Here is a 20,648-nt window from a genome sequence, read left to right on the forward strand (position 1 = left end):
TTGAGGGGACATAATTCAACCTATAACAGTAGTCAACAGCTGGGGTAGGCTGAATAGGGCTCCTAAATATGTCCACATCTAAATCCCTAGAATCTGTGAATATTACCTTAAATGTCAAAGGGGACTTTCCTGGTGTGATTCTGAGATAGGGAGATTATGCTGGATTGTTTGGGTGGACCCAAATGTAATCACCAGTGTCCTCATGAGAGGCAAAAAAAAGCCAAGGGAGGAAGAAGGTGATGGAAGCAGAGAGAAATTTGAAGATGGTACGATGCTGGCTTTGAGAATGGAGGCAGGAACAATGAGCCAAGAAATGCCCCTCTAGAACCTGGAAAATGCATGGAAAAGGATTCTCCCCTAGAATCTTTGGAGAGAGCAGTTTTGAGACCCGCCTGGTGAAACTGATTTTTGTGCTTCTAATCTCCAGAACTTTAAGAGAATAAATTTGTGTTTTAAGCCACCAAGTTTATAGTTACTTGTTACAGCAGCCGTAGGAAATTAATGCAACACCTTTATAGCAGGGGTCCCCAACCCCCGGGCAGTGGACCGGTGGGGGTACACGGCTTGTTGGGAACCGGGTCGCACAGCACGAGGTGAGCGGTGGGCGAGCGAGGGAAGCTTCAACTGCCGCTCACCATTGCTCACATTACCGCCTGAAACTGCCCCCCACGCCCGTCTGTGTAAAATTGTCTTCCACAAAACCGGTCCCTGGTGCCAAAAAGGTTGGGGACCGCTGCTTTAAAGGATATTTTTTTGACAGTTGGAGAAATTTGAATATGGATTGCATATTGGTTAATATTACTGAATCAATATTAAATTTTTGGCGTGTGATAATGGTACTGTAGTTACATAGGATAATGTCCTTATTTTATAGAGAGACATGTAAATAAAGTATTTAGGGAAAAGAATGAAATTTGCAGGAACATGGGTGGCCTTGGCATTCTGCTAAGTGAAATAAATCAGAAAGATACTGTATAATATCACTTATATGTGGAATCTAAAAATTACAACAAACTAGTAAATATAACATAAAAGAAGCAGACTCACAGATACAGAGAACAAACTAGTGGTTACCAGTGGGAGAGGGGCAATTTAGGGGTGGGGGAGTGGGAAGTACAAACTACTGGGTGTAAGATAGGCTCAAGGATGTATTATACAACACGGCGAATATAGCCAATATTTTGTAATAACTGTAAATGGGAAGTTACCTTCAAAAATTATATAAAAATTTTAAAAAATGTTAAGTAGGGAAAAATGTCAAGATGTTTGCAACATATTTTCAAATGGTTCAGAAAATGCAAATACAGCAAATAGTAACAATTGGTGAAACTAGATGAAGATGATGCTGGTCATTGTACAGTTTCTTTCAACTTTTCTATAGGTTTAAATTTTACAAAACAAAAAATTGAGAAAATTTTAAAAACTTGTAATCAGACTTAAAAAACTAGTATAGAAAACTTTCATAGATGTTAATTATTCCATTTTATTTTTACAGTATTATGTTAACTGATAGAATTTCAACATATGAACATAACATATAAGATTTTTTACTCCATTATATTTAAAAGTCTTATGTATGTTTGAGAGTGACCATCTATATATTAACTAGAACTCTGAATGATATCCTTTGTTCATACTTTGCTACACTTATTAGAGGTAACAGTGATTTATGTAGTTGCAATAGCCAAGGGATGCCCAATTAACATTGATTTAGACATTTCGTTATTCTGCCTTCTAAGGTTGGAGGTTGAAACTGAAGTTGGATAGGGGATTTTAGTGAAACACTGAGACCAAAGCTAGATATGGGAAAAAACATATCTAGACATATAGCGATTCTAAAAGCGTCCAGAAAAAAAAGGATAGATCACCTACAAACGAGCAAGAATCAGGGTTTTAGAATCTACCCCTTTGTCCTTTCTCTTCCTTGAACTCCAGTTCTCATATTTCATATTCTCAAGTTGGGAATTTGGTGTTTCCTATTTGATATTTCCACCTGGATAGCTACCAGTAGTCTCAAAATTTTGTCCAAGACATTACTCTAGGCTTTCCCCCTCCAAACCTACTTGCCTCTCATATCAGTAAATTGCAGCTCTTTCCAAGTGCTCAGTCCAAGAACCTGAAATTAATCCTTAATTCCTCTCTTTGTCATAACCTATATACAATTAATCAGTTTCATTTAAAAATATATCTTGACTACTTTTCATCATCTCCACGGCTACCACCCATCTCTCTCCTGAGCTATTACTGTAACCCTTTTGATATTCTCCCTGCCTCTACTCTTGCTCGCCTATAGTCTATTTTTCAACATAGCATCCTGGGTGAGCTTTAGCGTAAGTCGAATAATGTCATTACTCTGATCAAACTCTCCAAAGGCACTCTAACCAACTTAGAATTAAAGACAAAATCTTTGCAATGGCCTAGAGGCCCTTCAATGGCATACATAATGACTCTCAACTACATTTCTGATCACATCTCCCTGCAGATCTTTCCTTTGCTCACTGTGCTTTAGCCACAGTGGCCTTGCTTATTCCTTGAACTCCTCAAAGTTGTGCCTGCCCCAGGGCCTTTGCACTTGCTGCTTTTTGTTCTTAGAACACTCTTCTCCAAGATATCCTATGGCTCACTTTCTTTCTTCATTCAGGCCTCTGTTCAAATATTAACCGAAAGCAATAGCAAAGTGAGACATGACGTGTGTCTAGACTAAAAATTGTCTAGATGAAATGTAGATGAAAAGTGTCACCTGCCATATCAGTAATCAAAGGATGTTGTGGCCATCAAGCCATCAGCCGCTGCAGCTACCCCAACTGTGCACCCTGAGGGGATTCAGTATGGAGAAAAACAGGATACTGGGCCTAGACAGTTAAGGTGCATATCGTATGAATTATTTCAATCAGCCCAGTCTTTCACCTTCCCATAGAGAAATGCTAAATTCATTAACTTGAGATAATTTTTTTTTCAATTTTTTTTTTCATTAATTAGAATTCTTTTGGTGTTCAACTACCTGGTTTGTTTTTGCAAAACTGGTATATATTCTGGTTCCTCCCATGCCGCCCTGGAACAGTCCCTCAGAGCTATCTGAAAGGCTGTCTCTTGGGCTTAGTCCTCAGCAAGTCGCCGAATAAAACTTGATTCTTAACACAGAATGTGTTTTTTTTAGTCGACGTTTAGATTTTCTACACGTGCTGGGGCGTGGTCTCAAAGTACTGTTTCTTTTTTAAACAGTAACAGTACATTTGCTTTTCCGAGCCCAAGAAAAATGCATTTGCAAAGTATTGACCCAATCTACTTGCTGCAGAGCAACCACTGGTTAACTTTTTACCCCATCCTCCTGAGTAGATTTACACTGATCATCACCCATCGCTAACCGTTTCACTGGAAAAGGCAAATTACTTTCATGAGAATGAACAATTACTCTAACTAGTTCTTGACCGATCGACAAAATCTGGTCCTACCTTCGAGTTTTCTCTTCATCCTAAGGAAAATGGCAAATTTACACCACGAAAGGAGTAAGTGGTACGGAAAAGAACCATTATAGAAAATGAAAATAAACTGGATAACAGCTTCTTCCACTGAGCAGGTGGGTGGCTCTGAAAAGAGCCTTTGGAAAGTCAAGCGGCCCGGCGACTCGTGCGAGCGCCGCGTCCCGGCAGGGGCTCACTTGGAGCTGGTGTACTTGGTGACCGCCTTGGTGCCCTCGGACACGGCGTGCTTGGCCAGCTCGCCGGGCAGCAGCAGGCGCACGGCCGTCTGGATCTCCCGGGACGTGATGGTCGAGCGCTTGTTGTAATGCGCCAGACGCGACGCTTCGCCCGCGATGCGCTCGAAGATGTCGTTGACGAACGAGTTCATGATGCCCATAGCCTTGGACGAGATGCCGGTGTCCGGGTGCACTTGCTTCAGTACCTTGTACACGTAGATGGAATAGCTCTCCTTGCGGCTGCGCTTGCGCTTCCTGCCGTCCTTCTTCTGGGCTTTGGTGACAGCTTTCTTCGAGCCCTTCTTGGACGCCGGGGCGGATTTTGCCGGCTCAGGCATAACGGCAAGCACGAACTGCAGAAACCACCACGAACGCAAACACAGCAGTGGCACAGAGACTACCGGAAGCGACTCGGTACTTATAGAGGCTGTACGCAAATTAAGGTTCGGATTACGCCACGTTGCGATTCGCGAGTTTTCAGTGGCTCTCTTGCGAGGGGGACGAGGTTATGTAAATGAGTGGATTCTGGTTGAGCTATCCTATTGGTCATCAGGACAAAGATGTGTTGTAGCCAATCAAATTGCTCCGTAGACAATCGCCGTTCTGCCTATAAAAGGGTGAAGCGGGGCTGTTGAGGGCGACTTTGTTAGCTGTCAAGCGGGAGCAATTCGGTGTGCCAGTGGCTGTCATGTCTGGTCGCGGCAAACAAGGAGGCAAGGTCCGCGCCAAGGCCAAGTCGCGGTCGTCCCGCGCAGGTCTGCAGTTTCCGGTGGGGCGAGTGCATCGCCTGCTGCGCAAAGGCAACTACGCCGAGCGGGTGGGGGCCGGCGCGCCCGTGTATATGGCGGCAGTCCTCGAGTACCTGACCGCAGAAATCCTGGAGCTGGCGGGCAACGCGGCCCGAGATAACAAGAAGACGCGCATCATTCCTCGTCATCTGCAGCTGGCCATTCGTAATGATGAGGAACTGAACAAGCTGTTGGGCAAAGTCACCATCGCCCAGGGCGGGGTTTTGCCAAACATCCAGGCCGTGTTGCTCCCCAAGAAGACGGAGAGCCACCACAAGGCAAAGGGCAAGTGAGGCCGGTGTCCGGAAGCCCTCCCAAGCCCACTATTCGAAGGGGCACCTGTGAAATCAAAGGCTCTTTTCAGAGCCACCCACTTTCTCAAATAGAAAGAGTTGTCCCAACACCTAGTGTGCTCAATTTCAGCTTTCTCAGTAGTAGACGTGCGGCCCAGGGGTACAGAGGGAGAGGGAGTGCCATTCGCCCATCCTCTGGAATCTTTGCAGTACCTTACCGGTGTTATGCTTTGCTTGGCGGCGGGGAGGCGACGGGTTGTAAATCCGGGAGGTTAATTAACTCAGGTGAAGGTAGCAAGCCTCTTGGGCGCCAGGGTCGACTCAGTTCTAAGAACTCCGTCAGGTGACCCGCGATTCCTTAACTCTGAGTCGGATGCCTAGTGAGCAACTCTACAGTATAGTTGTTTCCCCAGGCCTTTGCCCAACACTTGAGGTCTAGTGCCAAGGGGACGTTCCCTCTCTCTCACACACGTACACGCCCCGTTCACCCCAGTCGGTTAGGGGAGCGGACAGTTTTCGGGAGTGTGGCGGACCTGGGGTTTGGCTTAAGTGAGTCGACTGTCTCAAAGGGCGGGGAAAAAAGGCGCCTTCGCGGCGGAGATACAGGTCCCCATTTAGGCTTTCGGAGGCGGAATCTTGCGCCCGGAGGGGGGTGCAGATAACTTTCCGATCCGAAAAGCACCGAAAGGCAGAAACAAAACAAAACAAAAAACCCCACAACGATCCGTCATGCCAACTAAGCTAGGGGGCTCTGAGAAGGCAACAAGGCGTTCCGGGGGCGGCGGGGCGAAAAGGACGGTTGAGGTTCAATTAGGGAGCTAGAAAGCGTAGAAAGAGGGTTTCGCGGGTAGCGCGTGTCAAGGGAGCGAAGGGCTGAGGAGGAACATTCTGACACAGTTGCGCTCAAAACTGACTCTCACCCTGAAAGAAAGGAAAAACAAGGCAGGGAAAACTGTTGGCAAACTAGAAAGTAGAAAGGGAGGCGGGTGGGCGGCGGTAGAGGGGATTCTGCCCAAGCCAATCAGTGGCGCCAGGGCCGATGACGTCACAGCCAATGGACAGCCAGCGCGGGACTTTCAATTATTGTCCCGCCCAATCGGGAAAAGACTGTGCCTATAAAGACCGCTGCGGCGGACCGGATCCCGGCTCCTCTCCTTGCGCATTGCTGCGCCGGTGAGCTCGTGTCTCGGTTCGCTATGGCCCGTACAAAGCAGACTGCCCGCAAGTCGACCGGTGGCAAGGCCCCGCGGAAGCAGCTGGCCACCAAGGCGGCCCGCAAGAGCGCGCCGGCCACCGGCGGCGTCAAGAAGCCACACCGCTACCGGCCGGGCACCGTGGCCCTGCGCGAGATCCGGCGCTACCAAAAGTCGACCGAGCTGCTGATCCGCAAGCTGCCCTTCCAGCGGCTGGTGCGCGAGATCGCGCAGGACTTCAAGACCGACCTGCGCTTCCAGAGCTCGGCCGTGATGGCGCTGCAGGAGGCGAGCGAGGCCTACCTGGTGGGGCTGTTTGAAGACACGAACCTGTGCGCTATCCACGCCAAGCGCGTGACCATCATGCCCAAAGACATCCAGCTGGCCCGCCGCATCCGCGGGGAGCGGGCTTAAGAAGTGTGCGCTCGGCTCGAGGTTCCATCATATCCAAAGGCTCTTTTCAGAGCCACCCACAACTGCACTTGGAAGAAGCTGTGCCACTTGTCCGTTCTCTCCCGGCGGACCCTCGCATACCCCGGGAGGAGAGGCCGTTAGAGCGGGCAGGGCGTTGGGCTCCAACAGGTAGGCTAAAGAAAGGCCAGGTATCCGGCCTAGTCCCCTGCTTGCTGGCCGCCTTCCGGGGTGTCAAGATCTTTGAGTGAGTTTGGTCAGTCGGCTTCTCTGGACTGGCGAGGTTGCCGCTGCGTTCTTGGGCGCGGCCAGGGCGCCCAGTTTCTCTTCTTGGAGGCAGCCACGGGTCCTCCCGTAGGGTCGGGCTCTTCTAGGGCGTCTTCGTACTCGACCGTGGCCCAGAACTGTAATCTGTCCCGGGAGCGGGGGGTGGGGTGGGGGAGGTTAGACCAGGCGGAGTCGCTAGGGGACGCTCAGGATTCGCGGGCTTGAGCGCGCGGGGGCTGGCCTTCAGGCAGCTGAGAGCCGCGCGCAGGTCTGACCTCCTCACCCCCGCCGGGAAGGGCCCCGCCCCGCGTGCCTCTCCGGCTCCGGAGACAAATCTCCACCTCGGTCGGTCCCGCCCCGTTTCTGCTGGGGAAAGTGAGGAATTCCTGCAACCTGGCTGCGTGTAGGATGTGGGTAATGCCCGGGCGTCACTCCTCTGCGAAGAATTTAGCAGAGGCCATTCATCCCCTTACTCCACCCTCTCTCAAAACTCCCGCAAGGGCCTGAACGATTTCGCCTGTTATTTTAAGCCCTTGACATTCTCACTTTCCTCAGCCTTGCTCCTTTTCTTTCAAATGCCAATTCCAGTCAGACAAGTACCGGTAGCTCTGTGCAGGAATAGAGCAGAGGACGAGGAAGGATCTGGTGTCTGCGGCCTGGCATTCAGTTCAGACAGTCGGGTGGGTTTGACTGGCCTGAGCCCAAAGGAGCAGCTGTGGGGAAGAGGATGGACGGCCGGGAGCTCTAGGGCCGCCATAACCTAGGGCACTCCCCGGGGACTCGGTCTTGTCGGTATTGTTCTCGGCTCCACGGCAGGAGACTGATTCTTCCTAGAAGACATCCCGAGAGGCATAGGCGTGTGCTCCGTGTAGTTATATGAGAAGTTATCCAGGTCAAGGCGCTCAGTTCAAGCTGTGGGAGGCAGTGAACCAATGGAAGGCAGAACGGACCCTGCTCCTCTCTCTTGCACCCATTTGCTGGCCCCAGGATCTGTAAGGGCAGAGATTTGACGTTGTCTCAGAGGGGCAATTCCTGCTCCAGATGAGAGCAGAAGTCTAAAGTCTCTTACTGTCTTTTAGGAATGAACCTGTTCAACTGGGGGAGTGGGACAGCATCTTGTAGAGCCCACACTACACAAGACTCAGATAGGAGCTACTATGTGGGTCTCAGATGACATCACTTTTTAACCTTGATCATCACTTGTTTGCACCTGGAAGAGGCCAGAGTTTGTGTTTTTGTTGTCTCAGCACAGTTGATAGATGAAAGCATTACCAGAGATAGGTGAGAATTCACTGAGGGGAATAGAAACTGAAGTAGACATACTTTTGAAAACTTTTTTTGCCCTTTGCAAGTAGTGTGGGGGAAAAAAGAAGAGCAATGTGGACTGCAGCTTCTCCTGACAGTGGGTCCCCAGTTTGCAGCCCCAGGCTCACAGAGATTTTCAGAATAGGCCCTGTTATGGGCTGAATTGTGCCCCCCCAACAATTCATATGTTGAATCCCTAATTCCTTGTACCTCAGAATGTAACTGTATTTGGGGATAGGACCTCTAAATAGGCAATTATGTTTAAAATGGGGTCATTAAGATGGACCCTAAATGAGTCGTGTCCTTATAAGAAGAGGCAATCAGGACCCACACAACACAGAGGGATATCCATGTGAGGATACAATGAGAAGACAGCCATCTGCAAGCCAAAGAGACAGGTCTCAGAAGAAATCCAACCTGCTGACATCTTGATCTTGGACTTCTAGCCTCTTGAACTGTGAGAAAATAAAATTAGTTGTTTAAGCCACCCAGTCTGTGGTATTTTGTTATGGCTGCCCTAGAAAACTAATACAGACCCAGGGTCTCATTCCCTGCTCAGACCAACACTGCAAGATGGGATCCTCAGGATCTATACTCTGTGAGATATAAGCAGAAGCAGCAGTGACTCAGGGCTGTGCAGGGATGGCACATTTGCACCCAGCATCTCATCCACTGAAGTTTGTTTTCAAAGAGGCAGCCTGAACTTGTCAGACAGTGAGTGACTTTCTAGCATGTCTGAGCCATTAGTGGCTCAGCAGACCCCTGAGCACATAGATTTCCATGTCAGGCAGGGCTCTCCCTCCCCAGGATCATATACTCCCTGAAGGGATACTACATCAGATTTAAAAGCAGATATCTAAGATCTCCCTGTGGCCCTGAAATTTGGGGTCAGCTTGGGCATCTGTCATGGCTAAGGCAGGTCAGGAGTTCCTAGCTTAGCAGGAATGTCTATATCCTGCCTTCACCCCCTCCTCATTTTTCTACCCACCTCTGTCCTCCTGCCACAGCAGTGGATTGCTCACTCACCAAACTCAACGCTTGCAGGGTGTGGGAGAATAATGATGAAAGAAAGCAGAGAAGGAGGAGTACTGGTCTCTTGCTGGTGGAACAGGGGAGGCCCTCCCTGGTTGGTCTTTCCTGGTTTTCTGTCAAAGGTGAGCCCCTTAAGGGCAGGGCCTTGTCTGCATCATTGATCCCTCTTCCAGGGCTGCTACACAGCCGGGCTCTGGGCCTCAACCATGGAAGTGTTCTCTACTCAGCTGACAGCCCCCTGCCCTCACATGGGGCCAAGAAACAACAGGCAGTGGAAACAGGTGTGTACACACTCACTTTCTGAGGAAGTGGGCCTGTCTGACCCAATCCCTCTCACCCAGTGGAGAGTCAGGCCTTGGCAAAACACTACTGCCTCACCAATCAGCAGCTGTTTGAGGGATTTGCCCCACAAGGCCAAGACAACAGAATCTGGTTCTCACTGTGAGCCTGTTCTGGGAGGAGTGAGGAGTTCTTCAGGGCTTCCCAAACTGCCACAGGCATTTTAGCTTTGACACCTTTTGGGTAATAGGACAAGGATGATATTCCTGCCACTGTTCTGTGAAGGTCAAACTTCCTAGGCCTAATAGAAAACTTCTGGAATGTCTTCATTGGTCTGAAAACCTAAGGTGAAGTAGTACCCAATTTTTTTAATGTCAATATCAAAATTTAATTATTTTAGGCACTTAAGTAATTTTCCACTTTCAGATTACAAAAAAGAAAATCAAGCAAAAAGAAATTCACGTTCTTTTTAAAAGTTTCATCATGTCCAGCCTGTTTCCAGAAAAAGTTGGCCATGGAACTGGAATGTTTATTGGACTTTGTGTCCTTTAATCAGAGCTGTTGGTGGCCTCAGTTAAGGCAGTGGCTAGGAGTGGACAGAGATACAGTGATGGACTTGAGGGAATAGTAGAAAGTAAATTTGATAAGATTTAGGTATTTGGAGAATGCAAGAGAGGAAGGAGCCTCTCCTTGGCTTGAAAAGCTAGGAGATAATGGTAGTTTTCACTAAGGTGGAGAATTTAGGGAGAAGAAATTGCTTTTGGAACCAAGAAGCTGCATAAAGGCCCTTCCAACATTGAAGTTGAGATTCCTGTTATCCATCTAGGACACATTCACTAAGAGTTAGGAATATTAATTTAAACAGGAAAGGGGCTCAGCTGGAGCTACTTTGGGGGAAGTCCTTAGCAGATAGACAAGGGTAACAGAAGGCAAGGAATGAGATGAGATTTACCCAGGAGTCAAGGAGAAGAGAAGAGGACTGAGGCAGGCATCCTGGGCAAGCAGGACCAGTGATGGGGCTGGTAGATGAAGAGAACACCAAGAGGCAGAAGGAGAGCTGGAAAGAGAAGAGGGCCACCAGGAGAAAGTGTCCCAAGGGGCAACTGTGGTCATCATAGGGACATATTGTACACTGAAGTTCAGAAATAACAACCACCTATGCGTTAAGCTCAGTCACTTCTGACTATGCTTTATATTTTGTATCTCTTTTAATCACATGACAACCCTGCAAGGCAAGTAGACTGGGAAGCTTTGAATATTTTGCCCAAGCTCTCACAGCTGGTGAGTGCCAGGGCCAGGGATTCTGACCAAAGTGCTGGGACTCCAAAGTTCATATTAAGCAGAAAACACCAAGTAAAGGGCACATACTGGAAGCTGGGAAGGGAAATGACAGGAGGTGCCTGACTGAACACAGGGTTGAGGGCCTCATTGCTTCGGTGGACTCTCTTCCTCCTGCTTACCCAGAAACCCTGGCTTCTGAATCCTCACTCTAAAGGACCTAGTATCCAGGCCCCTCCCAGCTCTCAGGGAACTCTCAGGAATTTGCAGGCCAACAGCAGTCTGGAAGGAATTTCCTGCAGGTTGGCTCCAGAAGAGGACAGAAGGTAGTTTCCCTGGGCTGTAACCCTTGCCCACAGATGGCTAAAGCCAACCATTAGCCTGCTTCTGGTGACCTTTGCTGAGGGCAGAGTTCACCACTAGTGACCTGCTTAATGGGATCAGTGCTTGAAGGGAGGTGCTTTAGGGAGGGGTTCATATTTGTGGTAGACTGAATAATAGCCCTCATTAGCATGCCTGAATCCTAATCCCTGGAATCTCTGAATATGCTACCTTATATGGCAAAAGGGAATTTGCCAATGTGATTAAATTAAGGACCTTGAGGCAGGGAGATTATCCTGGATTATCTGGGTGGTCCCTGAATGTAAACACAACAGACCTTATTAGAGGGAGGTAGGAGGCTCAGTGGGGAGAAGGTGATGTAGTTACAGAAGCAGGGATGGAGTGATGAGGCCAGGAGCCAAGAAATGCCAGCAACCTCTAGAAGCTAGAAAAGACAAGGAGTGGATTCTCCCCACAGAGCCTCCAGAAGGAATCAGTCTTTCTGGCACTTGATTTTAGCCCCTTAAGATTCATTTTTGGCTTCTGACCTCCAGAACTACAGGAGAATAAATTTGTGTTGTTTTAAACCACTAAATCTGTGGTAATTTGTTAAAGCAGGAATGGGAAACTAATACACCATCCTGTACTCAAGAAAGACACTAGGTTCTTTTTATTTGTGGGATGGGAGATTTGAGTGTGATAAGAAGCAGAGTATGCAGTGTACTTGGAGGAAAGGTGGGAGGGAGCGAAGGGAGATGGCAGAGGAGAAGAAAAGGCCTCAAGAATGGGAGAATTGGTACTCCACAGCTATCAGACTGGCCCCTTCATGAGTCCCTTGACCTGCTCAACCCAGAGTTCCTCAGGGCATCTCCATCTTCGCAAGTGGCACTGAGGGCCTGTAGATACTGGTTGACCCCTCCCAGACATGGACGTCTGTAGGGCTCCCTGAGGCCATACCAGGGCAGGAAGAACCCAGATTGACTCCGCTGTGGTCTGCAGCAGTGGCAAACTCTTCTTGCTCTTCAGGACAGCTCACACCCAGACTGCTGCAAGGATGCTGTCTTCGTTTCCTTAGGGCTGCTATAGCAAATTACTACAAAATTGCTAGCTTAAAACAACAGAAATTTATTCTCTCACAATTCTGGAGATCAGTAGTCTGAAATCAAAGTTATCAGCAGGGCCATGCTCTCTCCAGAGCTTCTAGGGGAGAATCCTTCCTTGCCTCTTTCAGCTTACAGTGTCTCCTGGTGTTCCTTGGCTTCTGGCAGCATCACTCCAATTTCTGCCTTTGTCTTCGCATGACCTTCTTCCCTGAATCTCTGTGTCCAACTCTCCCTCTCCTTTCACTTATCCCACCCTCAATCCAGGATGATTTCATCTCAAGACCCTTAGTTACATCTGCAAAGACCATATTTCCAAATAAAATCATATTCTGAGCTTCCGGGTAGACATGAATTTGGGGGGAGGACACTATTCAAACCACTACAGATGCTGAGCCCTGAGCCCCTAGGGCCCTCTGGAAGCAGGCCCAGACTTCCCCTGGTTTCCCTCTGTCTAGGTGCCCATGAACTCTCCGCCTCCAAAAGGCCATCTGTCAGTCACTTGCACCTGAGTATTAAAACTAAGAGCAACAGCTTTGCATTTTTACTAATGCTGTCTGTGCCCATGAGTGTGGAGGCTAGAGGAGAGGTTGTATCTCCACTTGGGGAAGTCCAGGCTTCAGGAGCAGTGCAGGGAAATGTCTTTGGCCCTTGGTTAGGTGCCTCTGGTAATCATGAGACAGCCTGAACTCTCTAGGCAATAGTAAAATGTTCCTGGATTCATTTGTCTGGGAAAAGCTGGAAGAGAAAAGATGTGGAGCTAGAATAGGAGTTCAATGTCTCAGTTTCAATATCTGTAAAATAGAGACAATAAATGTAGACACCTCATAGGGTTACCATAGGGATAAAATGAGATAAATACAAGTAATGCAAAATACTTAGAGCAGAGTTTCAACATGGCAATAAATTAATAATTATTAGTCAATTTAATTAACATTATGATAAACACTAATTGATACAAGTCCTAAATCTTTCCTTTGGGAACATTACAATCATGTTGTGGAAAGAAAGACTAATACATAGGAAACAATTGGTACATTATTTAATCTCTAGATGATTAGCATCTTGAGATTCTGCTAGACTGTGGCCCAGACATTAAGAATACTTGGGTTCCTGAGTGCCTTATGAATCACAAAAGCCATTCACTTATGTCCTCTCATTTGATTCCACAAGAACCCAGGAAAGGAAGAAGAGGTTTGTTTCCCTGTCTTACAGTTAAGAAAATTTCTGGTGAAGATGAGACACCTGGATATGTGGGTCACCCAGCTAAAAAGTGGCCAGGGTGGAATTTGAGCCTATGTTTTGTGTTTTAAAATCTTAAAACTTGTATGGAGACAAAATACCCCGAATAGCCAAAGCAGTCTTGCGGGAAAAAAACAGAGCTAGAGGAATCACACTTCCTGACTTCAGACTATACTGCAAAGCTACAGTAATCAAGACAACACAGTACTGGCACAAAAAAAGAAATATAGATCAATGGAACAGGATAGAAAGCCCAGAGATAAACCCACGCACCTATGGTCAACTAATCTATGACAAAGGAGGCAAGGATATACAATGGAGAAAAGACAGTCTATTCAATAAGTGGTGCTGGGAAAACTGGACAGCTACTGTAAAAGAATGAAATTAGAACACTCCCTAACACCATACACAAAAATAAACTCAAAATGGATTAGAGACCTAAATGTAAGACTGGACACTATAAAACTCTTAGAGGAAAACAAAGGAAGAACACTCTTTGACATAAATCACAGCAAGATCTTTTTTGATCCACCTCCTAGAGTAATGGAAACAAAATAAACAAATGGGACCTAATGAAACTTAAAATCTTTTGCAAAGCAAAGGAAACTACAAACAAGATGAAAAGACAACCCTCAGAATGGGAGAAAATATTTGCAAATGAATCAACAGACAAAGGATTAATCTCCAAAATATATAAACAGCTCAAGCAGCTCAATATTAAAAAAACAAACAACCCAGTAAAAAAAATGGGCAGAAGACCTAAATAGACATTTCTCCAAAGAATACACAGATGGCCAAGAAGCAAATGAAAAACTGTTCAACATCACTAATTATTAGAGAAATGCAAATCAAAACTGCAATGAGGTATCACCTCACACCAGTTAGAATGGGCATCTTCAGAAAATCTACAAATGCTGGAGAGGGTGTGGAGAAAAGGGAACCCTCTTGCACTGTTGGTGGAAATCTAAATTGATACAACCACTATGGAGAACAGTATGGAGGTTCCTTAAAAAACTAAAAACAGGGGCTTCCCTGGTGGCGCAGTGGTTGAGAATCCGCCTGCCGATGCAGGGGACACGGGTTCGTGCCCCGGTCTGGGAAGATCCCACATGCCGCGGAGCGGCTGGGCCCGTGAGCCATGGCCGCTGAGCCTGCGCGTCCGGAGCCTGTGCTCCACAACAGGAGAGGCCACAACAGTGAGGCCCACATACCACAAAAAAAAAAAAAAAAAAAAACTAAAAACAGAATTACCATATGACCCAGCAATCCCACTACTGGGCATATACCCAGAGAAAACCATAATTCAAAAAGACACATGCACCCAATGTTCATTGCAGCTCTATTTACAATAGCCAGGACATGGAAGCAACCTAAGTGTCCATTGACAGATGACTGGATAAAGAAGATGTGGCACGTATATACAGTGGAATATTACTCAGCCATAAAAAGGAACAAAATTGAGTTATTTGTAGTGAGGTGGATGGATCTAGAGAGTGTCATACAGAGTGAAGTAGGTCAGAAAGAGAAAAACAAATATCATATATTAATGCATATATGTGGAACCTAGAAAAATGGTACAGATGAACTGGTTTGCAGGGCAGAAATAGAGACACAGATGTAGAGAACAAACGTATGGACACCAAAGGGGGAAAAGTGGGGGTGGGGGTGGGGGGGTGATGAATTGGGAGAATTCAAAAAAAAAAAAAGAAAGAAAATGAACTAAGCAAAGAAGCAGGTTTTGAAAATATTATTCATGAGTTTGCTTCCATTAAAGCCAGGAGGAAAAAAAAGTTTTGTGTTTTACTTTTTTTTTTTGTATTAGAGTCAGTGTTTCAAGGAAAAGTGATATGCACAATAGATACAAATAACATCAATACATGTACTGTAGGGGAGGAAAACTAATTTTCCCTCTGACCTTTTGAATTTTTAGGTGAGACCTGCATAATTAAATGAGAAATTAACAAGAAAAAAGCAAACAAGTTTACTAACATGTATACCTCATGTATACATTGTAGATACTTAGGAAAAAAATGGGTAACACACCGAGGTGGCTTAGAATTCAGACTTAAATATCTTTCTTAATAGGGAAAGGGGACAGGGGATACAAGCCTCTTAGGGGAGAATAAATGACTTTGAGGAGAAATGAATAGGCCCTAGAAGAATAGATGGGAGGTATGATAGTTTGTGACGTTTGTCTGAGTGTGGTCTTCACTTCTGTTCTCCTATCCTGTGAAGAGTCAATGTTCCCTGGTCAGTGAAACTCTCCAGGGAGGGCATTTATGACAATTGAGTTCCTTTGGAGAATCTGTCCTTAAGCAGATAATGGGGAGTTCAAAGAAAGTCCCTGCATTTCCTGTTTTTCAAGTGCCTACAGCTCAAAATGATCAATATGCCAAAGTGACACATTCTGGGATGGCATGTTCTATGACCCTTTCAGTACAGTAGAACAGACCTCTCCTGACCTCAACTCCCAGTAAGAAACACATTTTACATGGCCTCCTAGTCACATTCACAAAAGAATATAAATTGCAACAAGTTTCACAAAATGATACTTACTATATGTGATATACTCTGATATTTTCTCTTCTCTTCTTCTTAAAAAAGGGGAGAAAAAGGTGCTCTCAAGTAAATCGATTTCATAACCCCCTAATGAGTTACAATCTATAGTTAGAAAAACACTGGCTAGAGGAAACTACAAAGAATAAAGTAAAAATCATCTTACTTATTCTTTAAAGTCAATATTTCTCTGAACATGCCATCTGAATCTTTCTGTTCTTGCACACATAACCTGATGTCTGTCTTTATGGGAAGATAATACCCACATGAATAGCAAAAGTGGAAGGCCTATTGTAGTGGATGATAAAGAGAGTGCGGGTTGAGCTCTGTGGGAGCTGAGAGGGAAAGGTCAATTCCAGCTGAACAAACAAGGGAACCCTTCCTGTAGGAGGTGATATTTGAGGTGGGTTCTCAGGAATATTTAGTATGTGAGATATGTTTAGATTGGGAGCTAAGGAAGGTGGTGTAACCCAGGCAGAAGGGAGAGTGAAAACAAAGAAGAATTGTTGTTGGACCACAGGTAGCCTGGACAAAGGGCAGTAATGAGAAATGAGCTTTTCATACCGGGGACATCAGGGACCAGTTTTAGGGGCCTCAAGTGCCAAACTATGGAGTGGCTAGGTTTTACTCCATAAACAATGTTGGGAAAAGTCTATAAGTAAGCAATATACAGAAAAGCAAACACAGAAGCTATCAAACTCATGTAGAGATGCTTGAACTCATTAATAATCAAAGAAATGAAAATGAAAGCAAAAATGAGATATCACTCTACACCAGATAGTCTGGCCAAACTTAGAAAGTTGGACGACCCAAGCATTGACCTGGAAGTGATCTCATGGGAGTCCTGATGCCTTGGTGTTGGAAGTCTGAGCCTACCATTCTGGAGGGGAGCCTAGTACTACTTCGTTCAATAAAGAATAAATAGACCCTAGTAATGAGAGCTCTTATCCAAAAGATATTCTTACATAGGTTCATAAGGGAAATGCACAATGATGTTTATTTATAACAGCATGTTTGTGATGATGGAGAATTGGGGCAAATGTGGATGTCCGTCAGTGGGAGAGTAGGGGGTAAAATGTGGTGTTTGCACATCCTGGAGTTCAATGCAGCACTTCAGTCAGCAGAGTGCACGTTCACATCACAACATGGATAGCAAAAGAGAGATGCAGGTTTTTTTGTGGGAGTTGAGAAGGAAAGGCCAACTTTTTTTTTTTATGCGGGCCTCTCACTGTTGTGGTCTCTCCCGTTGCGGAGCACAGGCTCCGGACGCGCAGGCTCAGCGGCCATGGTTCACAGGCCCAGCCGCTCCGCGGCACGTGGGATCTTCCCGGACCAGGGCATGAACCCGTGTCCCCTGCATCGGCAGGCGGATTCTCAACCACTGCGCCACCAGGGAAGCCCCGGAAAGGCCAATTTTTAACATATACGTTAGAAAGGGGGAAAGTAAAAAATAGAATAAAATATAAAACACAATACCACTTACATGCATTCTGAGAAAGTAGACATTTGCTAAGACTGAGAAAGTAAAAAATCTGTTCTGCCATTCATCAGGCTGCTATGAACGTCAAAGAATTAGTCAAAAATTAGCAGGAAACACAAGTCCCAAGGACATGCTGTAGCTATAAAGAGTCAGAATCCCCTTTTTTGAGGGACCACTGCTTTCTTATTCACTGAGAAACTTTGTTCTCTTAAAAATCGTAGACGATCAGAACTTTTGCTGTGTGAAATCAAATCAGTAAGAATGAAATATTCCCCTCCTGCCCAGAGGACCTAAATCACTCTGACACAGAGAAGCAGCCTTGGTTTTCAACCCAGGTACAAAACTTCAAACAAGAGATTTCTAAACACAACATTCCACCTTTATCAATACTTTGTAGTTTCCAAGGAAACAGGACCCTGAATGCACTTGAAAGCCTAGTTCTGATGTCCATCCTTTCACACAGCCCTGCTTTGCTTTAAGCCCATCAAAACTCATATAGTTTATCCTTCCCCACAGCTTACAATAACTCTATGTTTTTCTTTTGTTGGTGAGACACCTCACAGTTTTTTTGGTGTGTGCTCTCCCTCCTTGAAAACAAGTCAATAAACTGGACTTGTTAGACTAAGTCTAACTACTAATATTTTTTTCCCTTAGAGTTGATATAACTTATTTCAGCATTCCTAAATTGTTGATTATTTCTAACATTGTTAACTGCTATACATGCTGCATAAACATTTTGCTTCTTTGACATTAGTGGTGTAGTGCAGTGACTAAAAGGAGACTGAATTTTTATCTTGGCTTGGTCACTTGGCTGATAGGATATGATTCTTGCTGATATGGCTGTGTGACTGTGGGCACATTACTTAACTTCTCTGTGGTTCCGTCTCTACATCTGTAGAATGGAAATAATAATACTACCTACCTATTGGGTTATTGTGAGGATAAAATGACTTAGTACATGTAAAGTGTTTAAAACATTGTCTGGTACCAAAGAAGAGTATATAAGCAATAGGAACAGAAAAAGCTTATGCCATTCTACTTTAACTTTGCATCTATTTAGTTAATAGTAAGGTATGTTCTGCAGCTTTTTAAAATTTTTGTCTTGAAATAATAATAGATCCACAGGAAGTTGCAAAAATAGTAGAATCCCATGTACCCTTCACTCAGCTTCCCCCAATGGTGACATGATTTAGAGTTGTAGTACAATATCAAAACCAGGATAATGACATTGGTACATTACTGTTAACTATTCTACAGATCTGAATTACTTTTTACAGTTTCTTTAAACTGCATTCATATGTGTGTGTGTGTGCATGTAATCCTGTGCAATTTTATTCCATGTATAAATTCTTCTAACCACCACCACAATCAAGATGCGGACCTGTTCAGTCACCTCAAAAGAACTCCGCAATTTACTCTCAACCACCTCCTACCTCACCCTCACCCCCTGGAAACCACTAACCTGTTCATCTCAGTAGCTTTGCTATTTCGAGAATGCCGCATAAGTGGAATATATAGTATGCGAGGATAATTCGTTTTAATGCATAGAAAGCAATACACTTTTTACAGGAACACAAAGAAGCGAAATTAGAATGATTGTCTGAACGGGAGCAAATAATGAACATAAAAAGGAATAAATAAGAACAGGGGAAATTATTCTATTAAATGCATACAGCAAATATAGTAAGAGATCCTCAGATTGTTTGTGATTTGCAAATTTTAGAAATAAATTTTGAGTAAAATTCAGGAGCATCAATTTATCCTGCAAGTCTCAGTCAGAATAAAGATTTAAAGGTCAGAATAATCCTCCCAAAATACTGCTCCTGACTTGCTCAGTAACCCACACCAACTCTCCCAGGCACGTTCTACACATTGTCTTCTCCACCTGATTTTGTTTCGCTCCGTGACCCAGTCCCCTAGCCTGGCTGAGGACCAAATCTGTAGTCGAAGTCTCATCAGTGAAGGTGACCAGTCAGGAAAATCACTTCAGAGAATACCTTCTTTAAAGTGGATGTTCACAGTTTAAAGTGATTGTTTTTTTCACAGGATTGGGACTAGTGGAGTCCCAGCCCCAGAACTGTAGGTCAGCTCATAAATCCCAAGGACTTTTGGAGTTTGTTGTTGTTGTTACTACTGTTTAGGTTATATTATTGAAGATTTTTAAAACTGTTTTTCACAATTAACTAAAACAAGTTAAGGATCTGCTGTGTGCCAGGCACTAGGATAGGTATCTGAAATATATTATTTTCACCAAAAATATTATCACATCACTCGAGCTTTTTTTATGGCCAATAACCCCACACTGCCCCAATAACTTACTTCTGCTGACAGTGTTTTTAAGTGCATGTTGATCAAAAATTCAAATGATATTGAAAGATGTAAGGAAAAAGTAAAAGCCTCCTTCTGGACTAATCAAATTCCTCTCCTGATGAGTAATCACTATTATTAGCTTTAATATGTGAAATTCCAGAAAAATGTTTTACTTACTTACCGGTGCAGACACACCAATGCATACACACATATCCTTTTTCACTTATACCAAAAGGGATACTACCACTTTCTTTTCACCTGCTAATAGATATCTAAGTAGTTTCTATGTGTTTATTATTAAAAATAATACTGCTTTCTCTTAATTCCAGCTAATAAAGGAGAAGTGCTAGAATATTATTTTGCAGCCCCTAGTGATTTAAAGGATCTAAGTATTAAGCATCAATAGGTGTTGTTAACACAAAAAGAGAAGCAATTAGACATTATGTCCCCTGATATGAAAAACTATATATATATAAATATATACACACACACACATATATATATATATATGTGTGTGTGTGTGTGTGTGTGTGGCACTATCTATGAAGTAGTCTTGCCAGGGAGTGGAAAAGTGAACCTAAATCTAATCAAGCCTCTGATCCAACTACTAATTTACAGGAAATACAGAGACAGAAGATCATGATAAACTACATCAGGAAGTAATTGGCAAAATCTGAATTGGGAAAACTCTACAGGAAAAACAACCAAGTTTCTTCAACAAAGAAATGACAAGAAATAAAGAGATGGTTGGGAAACATACATTAGAGTTAAAAGGCATCAACCAACCACTATGTGTAGATTTATTTGGATTCAGATTCAGATAAAGTACTTTTTAAAGATATAGATTAGATTAGATAGGTAGATTAAAATTAAAAATGTGAGCAGTAACTGGATATTTGATAAATGAAGGAACTATTGTTAATTATTTTAGACATGATTTGGTACTACAGTCCTTATCTTTTAGAGACACATAAGGAAATTTTTATAGATTAAATAATATGGTGCCTGGGATCTGCTTCAAAATGACACAGGAATGGGGCTTCCCTGGTGGCTCAGTGGTTGAGAGTCCGCCTGCCAATGCAGGGGATGCGAGTTC

General features: G+C 44.6%; 3 protein-coding genes across 3 annotated transcripts; 2 read left to right on the forward strand and 1 right to left on the reverse strand.

Annotated features, from left to right (window-relative positions):
* Window positions 1-2,975: 2,975 nt before the first annotated feature.
* LOC131764618 (histone H2A type 2-A) lies at window positions 2,976-6,419 on the forward strand. The gene has a single exon (XM_067035250.1). The coding sequence runs from the start codon at window positions 4,386-4,388 to the stop codon at window positions 4,776-4,778; it is 393 nt and encodes a 130-aa protein (XP_066891351.1). The 5' UTR covers window positions 2,976-4,385; the 3' UTR covers window positions 4,779-6,419.
* On the reverse strand, window positions 3,655-5,226 carry LOC131764654 (histone H2B type 2-E-like). Its single transcript, XM_067035264.1, has one exon. The coding sequence runs from the start codon at window positions 4,033-4,035 to the stop codon at window positions 3,655-3,657; it is 381 nt and encodes a 126-aa protein (XP_066891365.1). The 5' UTR covers window positions 4,036-5,226.
* Window positions 5,975-6,385, forward strand: H3C15 (H3 clustered histone 15). The gene has a single exon (XM_067035242.1). It carries the CDS (start codon window positions 5,975-5,977, stop codon window positions 6,383-6,385), a length of 411 nt encoding a protein of 136 aa, XP_066891343.1.
* Window positions 6,420-20,648: the final 14,229 nt, after the last annotated feature.

Source organism: Kogia breviceps, chromosome 1 (assembly GCF_026419965.1).
Source record: "Kogia breviceps isolate mKogBre1 chromosome 1, mKogBre1 haplotype 1, whole genome shotgun sequence".
Taxonomy (NCBI): Eukaryota; Metazoa; Chordata; class Mammalia; order Artiodactyla; family Physeteridae; genus Kogia; species Kogia breviceps.